At 24.6% G+C, this 15610-nt stretch overlaps 2 protein-coding genes across 2 annotated transcripts in view; one reads left to right on the plus strand and one right to left on the minus strand.

Moving 5' to 3' along the window:
* LOC129988013 (uncharacterized) overlaps nt 1-1324 on the minus strand; it is a 62141-nt gene extending 60817 nt beyond the window's left edge. The window contains exon 1 of the mRNA XM_056096085.1: nt 1186-1324. Within this exon, the coding sequence (XP_055952060.1) occupies nt 1186-1207 (22 nt within the window). The 5' untranslated portion in view covers nt 1208-1324. The remainder of the gene's footprint in view (nt 1-1185) is intronic.
* A 265-nt stretch (nt 1325-1589) lies between these two features.
* Nucleotides 1590-14132, plus strand: LOC129988766 (polyglutamine-binding protein 1-like). The gene is made up of 7 exons (XM_056097032.1): nt 1590-1755; nt 3436-3715; nt 6785-6885; nt 8030-8094; nt 8398-8503; nt 10615-10681; nt 13894-14132. Exons 1-7 carry the CDS (start codon nt 1689-1691, stop codon nt 14060-14062), a joined length of 855 nt encoding a protein of 284 aa, XP_055953007.1. The 5' UTR covers nt 1590-1688; the 3' UTR covers nt 14063-14132.
* The last annotated feature ends 1478 nt before the right edge of the window (nt 14133-15610 follow it).

Consider the following 15610-nt stretch of genomic DNA (forward strand, 5'->3'; position numbering starts at 1 on the left):
AATATTAGATAAATGAATACTGAAATTTTTCTAAAACATTTTACTTTATTTCATGAATATACAATTTATATAACATTTTTATATCCGTACTGATTTACAAGAATAAATAAATTCAGGCATCAAAAGAAAAGAAAGTAATGAAAATGTTGGTTTTTATGGGAATTCTTTATTTTAAAACAATGACAATGCTAAAAGGGACGATTTCAAATAGATGACTAATGACTGATAGATTTGAACAAATATTTAGATACGAATAAACTTAATGACTTAATCAACTGATGCCACTTTATACTTAAAATGAAGTTGAGATTGCATTTCCCACAAAATATTTTTTAAAAATACATTATATTAAAATAACTAAAAATAATGATGCTATTCTTTTGATAATAATTGCCATAAAAGAAGGTTGTTTCTTTCTTAAAATAAATCCAAAATTTTTAAGTTTAATTTATAATACACCAACTTTTGTCCTTCGAAAATTCTATCATCTCATTATTTTCATCTTTTAAATCTACTTGGTGCTTTTAATTTATAACTAATTAAAAAGTTACATTAACTGTATATTTGCATTGAAATTAAAATATTATTCGGTCAGATACAATGTAAAATGCAAATTAAAAGAATAAGAGAGACAGAAAAAAACTATTTAATATGGGTTTTTAAAAATTTAGATTGGCAATCAATAAGTTAATAGATAAATATGAAAAATTTCAATTTTATAACTCCTTCAACAAGGGCCAGAATCAAAAAATATTTTATAAAATCCACATGTCAAAACATACATCAGAAGAAACCTTTAAGAATTTATCCTGCTGTATCAACATATTATGCATATGCGATGTCATTATTCAAATACAACAATGATATTCACAATATTCTATCAATTAAAAAAGTAAATGTCGATGGAGAAAAAACACTACAAGCAACTAATACATAACAGAAACTTTATATTAAATTTTTAATTTTCTGATTTCCCTCAAACCCAAATTCAGAATTTTCAAAATGTTAAAAAAATACACGTCAAAATTAACCAGCAATTTTTAATGAATAAAAAAAAAAAAGAATACTCTTATTTCACTAAAAAGTAAGAAATCTAGAAATAAATTCTGAAAATGTAAACAGCAATTAAACTAATATCTCATAGCTTAATATTATAAAGTTAAATTCAAAGAAACAATTATATACCTTTGTTGTTCTTACTATCCATAATTTCAGAATATATATAAAATTAATATAGAAAACGTTTCACATTTACTGCCCCTCAATGTCTTTCTGCAACCAGCCTCTCTGAACGAATCCCCTCAACTTTCTGCTACAGTTTTGATTTGTTTCCAAAGGTGATGTAACCATGTTGCCAAAACATTTAAACAAATTGTTTGAAGCAAGTAATGCTTTGATGGCTGATTTTATAATGACGAATGTCGACGAATTTAAACTTCATACAGGAAGGAAAATAATTGAATCAATTTTTTTCATCCGTCAGTCATTGTGAAATTTTTGAACTAATATTTTTCTAATATAAACAGGCAGATAATTATTTTTCAGATACTTTAATTGTATGGATCATAAAGAAATGAAGTGAGCAAAAATTAAAAACAACAACAACTGTTTGAAATCTGTTTTGTTTTTGATTCTCTTGATCAAAACGTGGATTGATTGTCCGATTTTATTTGATAATTTCACTAAAAATGCCTTTACCTGCAGCTTTATTAGCAAGACTTCAGAAACGTGGTATAGTTAAAGCAGTTGAGCCTGGTAAGTAAACAAGCCGGAACATTGTCCAAAGTTTGTATCATACTACTATATATAAATTTTAGTTTTATTGCTTAGTTGTGTATTGTTATAATTATTTGGTTATTTACATTGCTGAAATATATTAATTTGTTTGTTATTATTATTTACTAAACGCGTTTGACGATCAGCTAGTTCTCCTGGAATTTGGCTATATTTCATTTCAGTTAAATCGTATAAATGTAACTTCATGTCCATGATTACTTGAAATAGTCAAATATTAAAGCCCTGCTATTTTAGTTGTCTCACATATGTTCTTCCAACTTCTAAATTGCCTTTCATTGTAACTTTACATTTTTATTCGTCTTCTTAACTATACAAATGTTTCTTTAGCTTTCAACAGTGATCGAAAATTGCGATATTAAATATTTAATGAAACAATAAAAATGGTTTGAGTTTCAGAGTAACAATATAATCTATTGTTGAAAATTAATTAAAACATTATTTCTAAAATGTTATCACCATTCAAGAAAATTTCGCACGACTATTAAATAAGTATTATAAAAAATACTTTTTTTTTAAATTTTGAAACAGTATCAAGCTTATTTGTGCAGTAATATTTTTAGAAATTATGACAGAAATATACCAAAATTCAGCATAATTTTAATTTGTTAAAATTTCAAAAATTTTCTTTGTGGTTCCCACTCCAGATTTGGCCTGTAGAGCACTTACATGCTCATATATTCATCTTTATTCTTATTCAGTTTTGTTACCTTGAACATTTGTCATGTAATCATTTGTGTTCTTTAAAAAATGCTGTGATTTTATACATTGTACAATTTGTTTTTATAATTGATTGGTCATACTTCGTTATTTCTTTTACTGATTAGTTTTACTTTTTTGTTAGAATATTTTATAATTTCTTTTCCAAATATTTGATTAAAGCTCTAATTATATATCAATAGTGAATAAAACTTTTTTTTATTAAAATTTTCTCAAATAAATGGTTTAAATTGTTTGTACCATTTGTTTCTAAAAATTACTTTTGCTTATAGCAAATAAAAATTTGATTAAAAGGATGTTGATTATTTACTGTATAATGACAGTTATATGTGACACAGCTTTTTGATGGAATTTCATCTTTTTAATTGAAGAATATCAATTTGACATTTATATTAAATTTGTAATGGATAGAATATTTTCATATTGATATGATATGGAAATTTTGAAATCCCATCATCAGACCAAGGTTGATAGTGATGAAGTTCATGTGAAATTAGTCTTTAATTAATTTATAATTAGGTATGAATATAGAATGACTTATGATGCCTTGTGCTTTGTAACTAAGATAATATGTTTGTTGTGTATGTAAACTGAAATATGTCAATTATCCTGCTATTTAATAAAAAATGAATTCATATATATTGGAATACACAAAAAATAAAAGGAGGGGGGGGGTTATAAAATAGAATTAGGACATATATTGTTCATAATTTAGTTAGTTTTTTAAAAATCTTTTTATTGCCATCATCTATAGACTTCAGGCCATTATATATTAAAAATGAATATTGTTATCATCTGCTATTTTGCATTATACTTATAATCTTACCTTCTCAAAAAATTTTTTAAATATTAATGATCTATTGTTATATTTTATTCAGTTTTATACAATATAATCACTTATAATATGAATAAATTTTTTAGAAGTTGAAGAAGAAGTTATTGCAGAAGATTATGATGATAATGAAAAGACAGAAGATGTGCAACAAAATGGTGTTGAAACTGTAGAAAGTTCTCAGCTCAAGGAATCCTGGATAGGTTGCCCAAATAAATGGAATATATATCATGATTGTACTGATTTTTGTAAAGAAAATTGGGGGTCAGGAAAGGATAACCCATCTCCTAAAACAGAGCGGAAGCGTCTGTTAATGCTAAAAAAATATCCATTGCCAAATAATTGGGAAGAAGTATATGATCCTGGAGTGTAAGTAAAACTAGCATATAAATATAGTATGAATTTTATTTAGAACCATATTTATTTTATATTCTCTTTTTTTTATGTATTTTTTACTACTATATGATTAAATAATTTGCATTTTCCACATGTATGTCAAAAAAACTTTGAAGCTAAATAAAAAAAATTTATCTAAATGTGCCAAAATATTCAAATTAAAAAATAGCTATAAAGTGAAGCATTATATGGCAAAAAAGAATACTAATGTTCACTGTAAAAATATAAAATGTGTAACATTTAAAATGAACTACAAAATCCTTCTCAAGATTCATGTTAATTTTAGTTAGTTGTTATAAATTTAATCAAATATTTTTTGCACTTCATATTTAAACTTTTGTATTCACTCTAATGATGTGATAATCAATTTAAATAAAAGTAAATAAATTTAAGATTAGTGTAATGCTTTATTTATTAGTATATGTGATTTTGAATATTTTCCAGTAAACTATGTAATATAGGATTATTAATATTAATTTCATATTATATATATAGAGAGAGAGTGAGAATAACATATAGCTAAGAGGAAAAAAACAAAAGCAAAAAATAGTACAAACAATAGCATATATATATATATATATATATATATATATATATATATATATATATATATATATATATATATGTTAACAACACATTATGTCATTTATTTATTAACACATGTTGACTTAGGGAAGGGAAACTTTAGTATATTTTAAACATCTGCACAGGCACCAAGGATTCGTATCCCTCCACTCATGAAATCGGGGGGGGGGGGGGGGGGGGGGGGAGAAAAAGGAATTTTTAAAGTACATGTTGGCAATAATTACATTAAAAAAATATATATATGATTGGTTCAGGAATTAAGAGAAAAATTTAGAAAAAAACAATATAGACTAATTTAAGATTAAAAAAATAGAAAATTTATTAAGAATTAAATTAAAGTGGTTCTCTTAGAAAAGGAGAACAGACATAGTTAACTAGAAATAACATTTTTCTCCTTCCTCAGGTTTAAAGAAGGGTTTCTGGAGTTTTTTGATAAATTTGAAAATTTACCAAAATTGTTTGAATTGTGATTAGATATTTGCATAGTTCAATAGTAAAAATAAGGAAACCAGCATGTGAATGTATTTGGAACATTTATATCTTCAAAATGGCATTTTGCTGAGAAAGCATTTATGATCACAACACTTGGAGAGTTTGGTATGACAAAATAAGAAAAATTTAAAGTGAAACCTATAATTATTTTTAGAATACATATAGATTGAAATTATATATATACAAGGTTGCCAGAGCACTGAGCAACTGGAAACCCCAACTTAAAAATCACTAATAAAACTGCGAAAATGCAGAGAATTTTGAAATTTTCCTTAAAAACTGTGAAAGTACAGAGAATTTTAAATTTCTTAGTTTTTTTCAACTAAAAAAAATATCCCTATCTTCTTAAACATTGCAAGAAAAAAAAATCATTATAATTCTAAAAACTAAACATCATTCTATTAACTTGCTAAATAAACTATTAAACTTGCAAATTTGTCTCTTTTCTTCTCTTTCCCCTTTTCTTCCACGTAGATCAGTCCACATTTCAAAGTTGAGAAAAAATATTGATAGTGAACTGTGGTTACTTAAATACTAGCGAAGCCACTGGAACTGAAAATAGGACACTTTCTTAGTGGTGTGTTTTATATTTGTGAAGAATAGTACAAAATATATATATATATTTGAAGGCATGTTTAAAAACTTTTCTATTTTTGAGTGCTGAATTTTGTTTAAATACACATTTATTTAAAAAAAAACAAAAAAAAAAAAAAAACAGTGCAGTATTAGATGAATAGTGAATGGTTGATTTCCTTCAACTTCTTTATTCCAAAACAAAATTTCCACTACATGTTCAGAACGGGCAAGAATTTAATTTGAAATTTTCCTGGAAAAAACTAAAAAGTGAATACAACGGACATCTTGATTCATTTAATGAAGAAATTTGTTTAGATGATTATTATAATAATGTTTTGAAATATAAAGAATTTTGGGAAATCATAAAAATAATTGTATTTTTATGAAAAGTGAATTTAGTATCAACAAAGATATGCTTTTTTGAAACTCTGAAAGAAGATTTTTTTAAAATTTGTCTAATTATAATTATGATGTCATGAACTTCTGTGAAGGTATCTTAAAAGCTCTGATCTCAAGAGACTTTTTACAGTAATCAAAATTAGTTTGAGATATTATGAAGCTTCAGAAAAGCAGAAAGAAGTTCAAATTAAAAAAGAAGTCCAACAAACATTAAATAAGTTTTCAAAATTAATTGTTTCAAAATAAAAATTTAAAAAAAAGTGAAATTGACATTATTATGACAATTATCATTGAAATATAAATTAAAAGAAAAATTGCTTTGGAATGTTTTTTTTTTCTTTATAAGTAATCATTAAATGGTTTGTATCTTGATAGCAAGAATGTTATTTTGCGTTTTATTTCATCTGAATCCTTAATTTTGAGTGACTTTAAATCAGAGAGCATGAGGAATTAATATCTTTTTTCCCTTAACATATGAATTTGTCTTGCTAAATTTGATGCAATAATAAAAAGAGTTTTTTTCTGTATGCAAATATAAACTTTTATTTAAAATACTATTATTTCAGATGATGTTGAACTTTTGCTTACTTCTCACTCTCTTTTTTTTTTTTTAATTGATAAAAACTAGGGGAATATGGTTTTTCTGTTATAACTAGCGTACTGGAGCTATCTGTGTATTTCCTCTTATACTTACAGGGAAAACACAGATTTGAGTATAGACCCCTTATATGTATATATCATACCATGACATTTAAAATTAAATGAAACTATCAGGCAATTATAGCTAAATGATAACATTTTAAATAAAATGTTTTTATTTTTGGAAAACCATAAATTAATTTAAATTTTCTGATTTTATCGTGTTATATAACTATTCTATCCTGTTAGTAATAACTTACTTTATGCTATATCATATTTATAATTAATACTCTTATAAAGGGTCATTATTTCTAATTTATTTTTAATAATTTTTTTTTACTTCCATTTTAGAGGCAGACATTATTATTGGAATACTATTACTAATGAAGTTGCTTGGCTTCCACCAAATCATCCAAGGTGCAAAATATCTCTTCCTGCTGAGAAACTAAGAGGTAACCATTTAAAAAAAATAGTATATTTAATATTTTGATTTTATATTTCATTTATTTTTCTTTCACATTTAATGTTTTAATTTTTTTTCTGGCATTTAGAATTTTATTCTAACTTAAATAGGATGCTATTAGGAAATATGGATACAAAATGTATTATTTCTTTTGATACTGATTAACTTCTTTGAATCAGGAGAAATATTCTCCTGTATATTTGAGCATTCTCAAGTATGATTTTTAGAAAATTGGATTGTTTCTGCATTTTTTATTTTTATATGCTTCAACAATTTATTAATTATATTTGCAATCTAAAGATCTTTGCTAAAAACATTATTGTGCATTTAATTCAATTTATTAAACAACTTGAAAATCAGTACTTGTTTATTTTTATGGTCCTCGTATCTATGTGGTCATTTTCTTTTATGCCAAGATTACCAAATTCCTGTATACATAATGCAACTACCTTGGCTATATATCTCGGATGCTTAGTTATAAAATTCAGGGGACATAAGCTAAACAAATATTTAAAGATCCTCGGATACTTTAGTGTGAATAACTAAAATTTAACTTTTTAAATGAGAAAATATATAAGAAAATAAATCATTTTTTGGCAAGTATTGACATTATAACCAAAATGGGGCTACAAGAAATCAGACATGGAATGAGTAAATCAAATTTGATGTTAATTTTTGAAAAGAAAACAAATGTAAAAAGAGCATAATTTAACTTCAAAAATTTTATTTTATTAACAAACACATTTGCACTTTTCACTTAACACATTTGCATTTAACACATTTTGCACAACACTTAACACATTTGCATTTTTCATTGCCAGTTTGAGTACTTTTATTGAATTCAAATTAATGACCAAAACTTGTAAAAGCAAAAAAAATAGTTTTTATCATATGGAATTATTATTAAAACATGTATTTCCTTTGGAAATATATTAATCCTTGTTTATATTTTTTGTCTTCCTTCCGGAATGTTTTTTTCTTACTTCTCTGTACCATCATTTTTTTTTATGATATTATTAATCATGAATGAAATTACACATGAAATGAAATTATAGATTTTGATATTATATACATTTTTGTTTAATTTTGTAAACATATTTTACATATTATCTCATTTCGATGTTTTCTTATAGCATTGATTAAAGAAACCTTCTTAGAGCCAATGGACGAGGATGATGATCTAGATCAAAATATGAGTGTCAGTTTCTTTTTTATCTTATTTTCTTATTTAAGAATGTATTTTTGAATCAATTGATATTGGACTCTTTTTAATATAAGTAAGAAGGCAGTAATTTTTTAACACAAAATGAAATTATGTATTTAAAAATTAAATTAAAAGTACCAAATCCATCTCTTGATTTACTGCATCATTATAATTTATTAAGTTATATCTAAGATTTTCTTTGTTCCTCTTCCTTAATCATTATTTTCTTTAAATTTCATCATAATACTGTATTAAATTATCAAAATTTCGATTGCTAATTTATATCTTCGATTGTAGGAATCTGAAGAAGATTCAGAAGATGAAGAAAATGAGCCTATAAATGAAGAAAAAGAAAGAAATGATAAGCACCACAGAAGGGATCATGTTAGGGATAGATCCAGAGGTAAATTTGTTATTGCATTTTCAACCAAAATAAGAAAAAAGAGAAGACATCAGACTTAATAGATTTTCTCTTAAAATTGCATGACAGTGATTATGCTAACTATTTTATTTTTTTATAAATAATAAACAACAAGATATGGATTGAGATTTGAGATTGAGGTTTTGATATCAGTATGGAGTGGTAGTCTCATAAACAAGATCTTAAAGGAATATATAGAGCATTTATTCTTACCTAAATAGTAATACTTAACCCATAATGCTAATTTAAAATAAAGTTAACATGACTTTTCTATCTATAATTTCTGCTAATTACTGTGTAATATTACTTAAAATTAAGTTTGTGTATAGTTTTTTTTTTTTCTGATATAGAATGAAGCATTTGGTTGAATAATCTTTTTTCTAATCTTTTGTAAATCTTAAATAGTTTTTTTTTTCATATTATTATATTTAAGATTTGAAAATTTTCTTTAGATTTGTTAGTAGTTATCACAATTATTAAATGAAAATTATACTGAAATTGAAAATGCATTTTTTTTAATGTAATGAATTTTTAAATAATGTTCTAATGCATTAATCATTTATGATTTTACCAAAAACTTGAAAAACAAGTTCGCCATTAGAGCAAGTTATTGTGATTTTTTATATATATAATTTTGCATTTGATTATTGTGTAGCTGCCATTTAATTTCTTGCTGCAATTCTCACACATGTTAATTCCTGGCTATAGCTTCTGACATATTATTGGAAATGTACTAAACATGCAATGATTTTAATTTTATTTCTGGATGGTTCATTATTTTTTTTCTGTATGATTTTTATTTCATCTTTTATTTATTTATTTTTGCAAACCTAATTATTAACCATTTAGAATTAGCATGCTGGTACAAATATGAAAACTTTCACTTTAAATAAAAAATTTGGTTATTCATAAATCAGTGAATCATAAAATTATAATTTGTTGTATTTAGTAACAAGTTGAAGTAATATTTTTTTATTTATGGAATATTTATTTTCTCTTAATGTAAATATATTTTTGTTTTGTTTAGCTCTTGTATTTACTGTAAATTATTGAATTTTACATATATAATAGAGAATTGTATATGAAATAAAATCCAAAGTATATTTTTACCATTTTCTTTTTATTTGTACAATATTCTAGAATTTTCTTTTAAATCACAAATTAATTATTTTTAAAAACTATGTTTTTTTTTAATAAATTTGTGAATAAAAAGGTATTTAGAAAATTATCTTTTGATATGTGATTAATTAGAGATATGACTAATTTAATTATGGTGGTACCCAGTTAATAATAATTAACATTTAATTATTATTTATTAATTAACAATTAATATATTACTTTAGTACTTTATTTTGCAGTTACTAACCACATCACATCTTCACATCTTAAACAATTTTTAAGTTTATGAAAATAATAACTATTTATTTGTGAATTTAAATGTACCAATAGTTAAAAATATAAATAGGTGCTGAATAATAATTCTAATATTTATTAATGTATATTTTGTACATTTATATATTTTTCTAGATAAAAAAGGATTGGAGGAAATTGTTCCTCAATCTTTGCTAATAATCAGCAGAAATATATTTAAATTCTTTATAAATTATTCTTTTGCTGATTTTTAAAAGCATTTCTAATATATGCATTCATGGTAAAATTTTGTAAAATTACAAAATTTTGAAATATTTTGCTATGTTTCTATGTTATGACATTATTTTTATACAAATGATTTTATAAAGATGTCTAAGTTGATTTACAGAGACATTCATTTCTTTGTATCTCTATAACATTCTTTCTTTCTGCCGTATCAAAGTGTCATGAATTTTAATTTTAAATATTTTTGATAGGAATAGTTTTTTTTTTTTCTTTCTAAATAATAATTAAATTTTTATTGATATCTACTAGTGTATTCGTAGAAAACAGAATCTTTTTAAAAATATGATTAAAGCAAGTATATGTGACTATATCATATTTTATGAATGTAAAAGACCAAACTTTTTATTAAAAAATGTACTATATTATGAATTGGAAAGTTTGTAGTAATAAAATAAATATCTTTATGGGTAATTAAATAGTTTTTTTTATTGTTGCAGGTCGGCCCAAAGTTAGGGAAAATGATTTAGATCCAATGGATCCTGCTGCTTATTCTGAAGCTCCAAGGTTTGTATTACTTTAATTTTTATTTTTCTATTTTCTGTATGTTCTTTTAAATAACTTTTTACTTTTTTTAGGGATTCTAAATTTAATTTTAATTAAAACATTTTCCAATATTTTAATAAGTTAAAACTTTTAATTCAATTTTTTCATATTATAAAATAATATCCTCATACTTTCCCCTTTAATTTTTTAATCAATGGTTCTCGATTTTAGTTTCAGCACTCTAATTGCTGAAACAATGACAAAAAGTAAATACATTTAAATTTTTCCCCCTATCATACCATTTTTTCACTTTTTTTTTTTAAGATATAATAATAATTGAGTCTATTTTTGTCCAAATGCTTTGCAGATTTCTAAAAGATTAATAATGTTCTTCAGTTAAAATATTTTAAATGATGAAAATTACATTTGATTATTGATGTTTTATTTATTAAATTATTAATATTATTCTTAAACTCGATTTGTTAAAGAAATTGAGTGAATGGCTTGTATCATGTATAGCCATAAAAAATTTCATTTGTGTTAAATTGTTAAAGTTTGAATATCTTTAATAATTTGGTTGTATGAAACAAAAAGAAGGATAATTTTTTTAAAGGATTTAGTGAAAGTCCACATTTTTTTTAAGTAGTGAATTTCTGTCTTTTAAAATAATATAATTGCATAATTTCAAAACTATTAAACAACATTCAGTGAATCCATTAACCTTTTATTCCTTGTCTAAATAAAAATTATAAAATAAAATTTTAATAATAATTAAATATTATTAAAGAAATATCTAAATTGTCATTGGAAAACCTGAAAGAAGTTGTTCATAATTTTTATAATGATATATTTCATAACTTTTTGTAATTATCTCCTTCTTCTGCAACTTTTTGTAATGAAGTATAATCTATACTTATAATAAAGCTCAATGTGTGTGTGTGTGTGTGTGTGTGTGTGCTGGGCCTGTCTACAGGCCAGACCGTTTGACATACAGCTACCAAATTTGGTACATGTATACCTTGGAGGTTGGGAATGTGCACCTGGGGTTCCTTTTTTCGAATTTTTAATTAGAATTTTAATTATTAATTAAAAACTAACTTTCCCGCCAAAAAAATCTTCCATTTTCCCCACCGCCAACTTTTCCGCCAAAAAAATCTGCCATTATGCCGAGCGCCAAACGAGAAAGGCTTCAGTTTTTTTTTCTCCCAACAGTAATGAGGCTAGGGTTAAAATTTTTCGGCGGATTATTTCAATCGGTTCTGTTTATTTTCTTAATGTTTGATGCATTTAAAATTAAACATTGTTAATGAATCGATCTTTCAGATTCATTCTGAAGTACTTTTGAATTAAAATAAAACAGAATAAAGGAAATTAAAAATTTCTAATCCGCATAGCGTTACCCCAACTGGCGTAGAAAAAAATCACGTATTTGCGTTACGTAACCGGCGAAGAAAATTCACGCATGCGCATTCTGTTCTGATTGTTGCCATGACAACGTTATCAATGGATGATTTAAATTATTTTTGGGTTAGTTGCATGCTTTTGTAAGTAAATTGTATTTATGTTAGTTATATATTTTTTGTATATGCTTATAGTTTTAAGTACATCGTTTTTTAAGTAGTTTTTTTAAAACCTGTTTTCAACCGTTTATTTTAAACGATTCGTTTTATTTTCTTAGTGTTTGATGCATTTAAATTTAAACATTGTTAATGAATCGATCTGCTCATAATGAATCTAAGAAAATTTTGTTGACCAACTCTTGAGATATTACATAAATTAAAAAAGATATTCTTTAGTGCCCATAAAGTTTAAACGCTGAGTGACTCTATTTTCAGTAATCAGATTATAAGAAAATGCTTTGTTTCAGTAAAAAATATTATTATATTAATTGAAGATAAATTCTTTCCACTTTAATTTAAAGCATAAATTCTACCGTTTTCAACCGTTTATTTTAAACGATTCGTTTTATTTTCTTAGTGTTTGATGCATTTAAATTTAAACATTGTTAATTAATCGATCTGCTCATAATGAATCTAAGAAAATTTTGTTGACCAACTCTTGAGATATTACATAAATTTAAAAAGATATTCTTTAGTGCCCATAAAGTTTAAACGCTGAGTGACTCTATTTTCAGTAATCAGATTATAAAAAAATGCTTTGTTTCAGTAAAAAATATTATTATATTAATTGAAGATAAATTCTTTCCACTTTAATTTAAAGCATAAATTCTACGGGTGCTAACAGAAAATGAGAGAGATACATATTACGTTATGACTGGAGGCCTTTATAATATTATGAATGAATTATATGATAATCAAAATTTGAAGTTTTAAAATATTTTGATGAAGAAGCTATTAAAGTAGAAATTGCATAAAATATTTAATTATTAAAATTTTAACGAACATTAAGATTGGCGAACCGGCTGGTCGCCAAAGGCGGCTAGTATATATATAAAATGGAAATTGCTTTTGTTAAATTATTATATATTGAGATTATATGTGTGTAACTTTATTTCCTGTTTAAAAGAAGCTCAATTATATTTTTTTCCTCATATATTTTTATATATTTGACAACTTTGCACCTATCATATTTCCTTCTTTTATATTTAAAAGAATAAATTATTATTATTTTAACTGGAATGATTATTTCAGGAATATTATTCCTGAATATTGGAATATTAATTCAGATATTTGGTGTAAATAATTTTGCAAAACTTCTTCATCATTTAAGCATATGATGATTAAAATTTTTAGTGTAAATAATTCCAAAATGGTTCATTACTCTTGATCATTCAAGTTAATTTTAATTTTAAAGATGTTTGTCTTCAAATTTCAATTGTAAAAATATAGATAATTTGCTTTCCAGAATTTTAAATTATTTTTTTTATATATTGATGCAGATTTTGCTTATCCTAAATGCTTTATTATGTTGCATAACAATAATACTCTCTCTCTCATTGTCTAGTGTGTGCATTATCATCTCATCAACTTATCACCCCCTTTAATTAGTTGAAATGATGTCTTATTTTTATGCATTGAATTAGAAAGTGACAAAATATAAACAGGAGATGTGTTTGGCCTAAAAATTACAAATTTCTTTTTTGTATGGTACGAAACAAAAATTTCCTTATGAAATATGATAGAAATTGTCCTACTTTTTCTTGTGAAATTAATTGTGCGTGATTTTTTTACTCTGATTTATAATTAAATCAATTCTTATTTTTTATTTTATAGAGGAACTTGGTCCTCAGGCTTAGATCGCAAGGGAGAAGCTAAAACAGGTGCTGATACTACTGCTTCTGGTCCTTTATATCAAATGAGGCCATACCCTAGTCCAGGTGCTGTCCTGCGTCTGAATGCAGAAATAAAGAACAAAGAATCTACATCAGAGGATGAAGCTTAATGCTATATATTGTGCCATTATGTAAATAGATATTCTTCATGTTTAATAGTTTATTTGTATAAAATAAAACAAAAACTGTGTTTCATTAAAATGTTGCTCTTGATTCCAGTGATTATTTAATATAATTTCATTAAATGGTCAATTAAATATTTCTGAAAGGCACATACTAGGAGTGTCTATCCATTCTAATCATGGCTCAATAACTAATTTTTAAGCTATTCGAAATATATATATGCTTTTGACACAAACAAAAAATGCTTTTAATGATGTAAAGGATTATATTTGAAAATTGATAGTATAAGTTATTAAATGGACTGTTCAAAGTAATTGAAAGATCTAAATTATTATATTGTTCCCAGTTTGTATCAAAATTGTAATGACACGAGAAGAAAAAAGAACATTTAAAAAATCATCTGTAAAATAAGGAAAATCCAGAATTTTGAAATTTTTCTTTAAAACCCAAAAGTACTGAAAAATTTAAATGTCTTAGGTTTTTTTTTTTTTTTTTAAATCTAAAAAATGTTGATATTTTTAAACATTGCAAAAATAAAAGATTGTTGTCATAGCTCTAAAAGCAAAACTATTTGTGTTTTTGAAACTGTGGAAGTGTATCCCTTTTCTACCGACTCTCCTTTTCTTCTGCATAAATCAGTCCTATTTCCAAAACAGAAAAAATACCAATATTAGAATAGAGATTACAAGCTGCTTGAATACTAGTAAAACTATAGACATTGTGAAAAGAGAATTTTTTTTTTTAGAAAAGTGTTCTATATTTGTGAAGAATACAACATAATATTTGAATGCATGTCCAAAAGTTTTGCTGTTCTAAAAACTGCATATTGCTTAATCCCACTTATTGAAAAACAATGTAGTATTATGTAAAAAATAAATGGTTAATTTGCTTCACCTTTTTTATTCCAAAGCATAAATTTCCATTTCATGTTCAGGATATACAAAGATCCAATTTGAGATTTTGCTGAAAAACTAAAAAGTGAATAGAAAAAAAAAAAATTTTTTTTTATATCATTCATTTATTGCAGAAAATCACTTAGATGATTTCTATTTTAGCGTTTTGAAACCCAAATAATTTTCTGATTCTTTGGGAAGTTGGAAAAATAATTCTTGCATTGTTATATGGCAATGCAGCTGTAAAAAGTAGATTTAGTATCAGCAAAGATATGTTTGTTTAAAATTTATAGGAAGTTTGTGTAATTGGTGTGGGTATGATGCTATAAACTTTTATGGATGTTTCGATGTGAAGAGATTTGTTTCACTATATAAAATTAACGTGTGATGTATGAAATTGCAGAAAAGAATTCAGGGGGGAAAAAAGGAATTCTACAAAACACAAACAACTTTGCAAATTAAATTATTACTGAAGAAAAAATTGAAACTAATGACTGAAAAATATGCAGAAATTGATTCTCAAATTCATGAATTATCAAATTATAATAATAATTTTGCTTTGTAATTATTTTTAGTTAAGTAGTCATTAAACAGTTTGTATCATGATACCAAGAATGTTATTTTGTGTTTTATTTCATATGA

Source organism: Argiope bruennichi, chromosome 10 (assembly GCF_947563725.1).
Source record: "Argiope bruennichi chromosome 10, qqArgBrue1.1, whole genome shotgun sequence".
NCBI classification, from domain to species: Eukaryota; Metazoa; Arthropoda; class Arachnida; order Araneae; family Araneidae; genus Argiope; species Argiope bruennichi.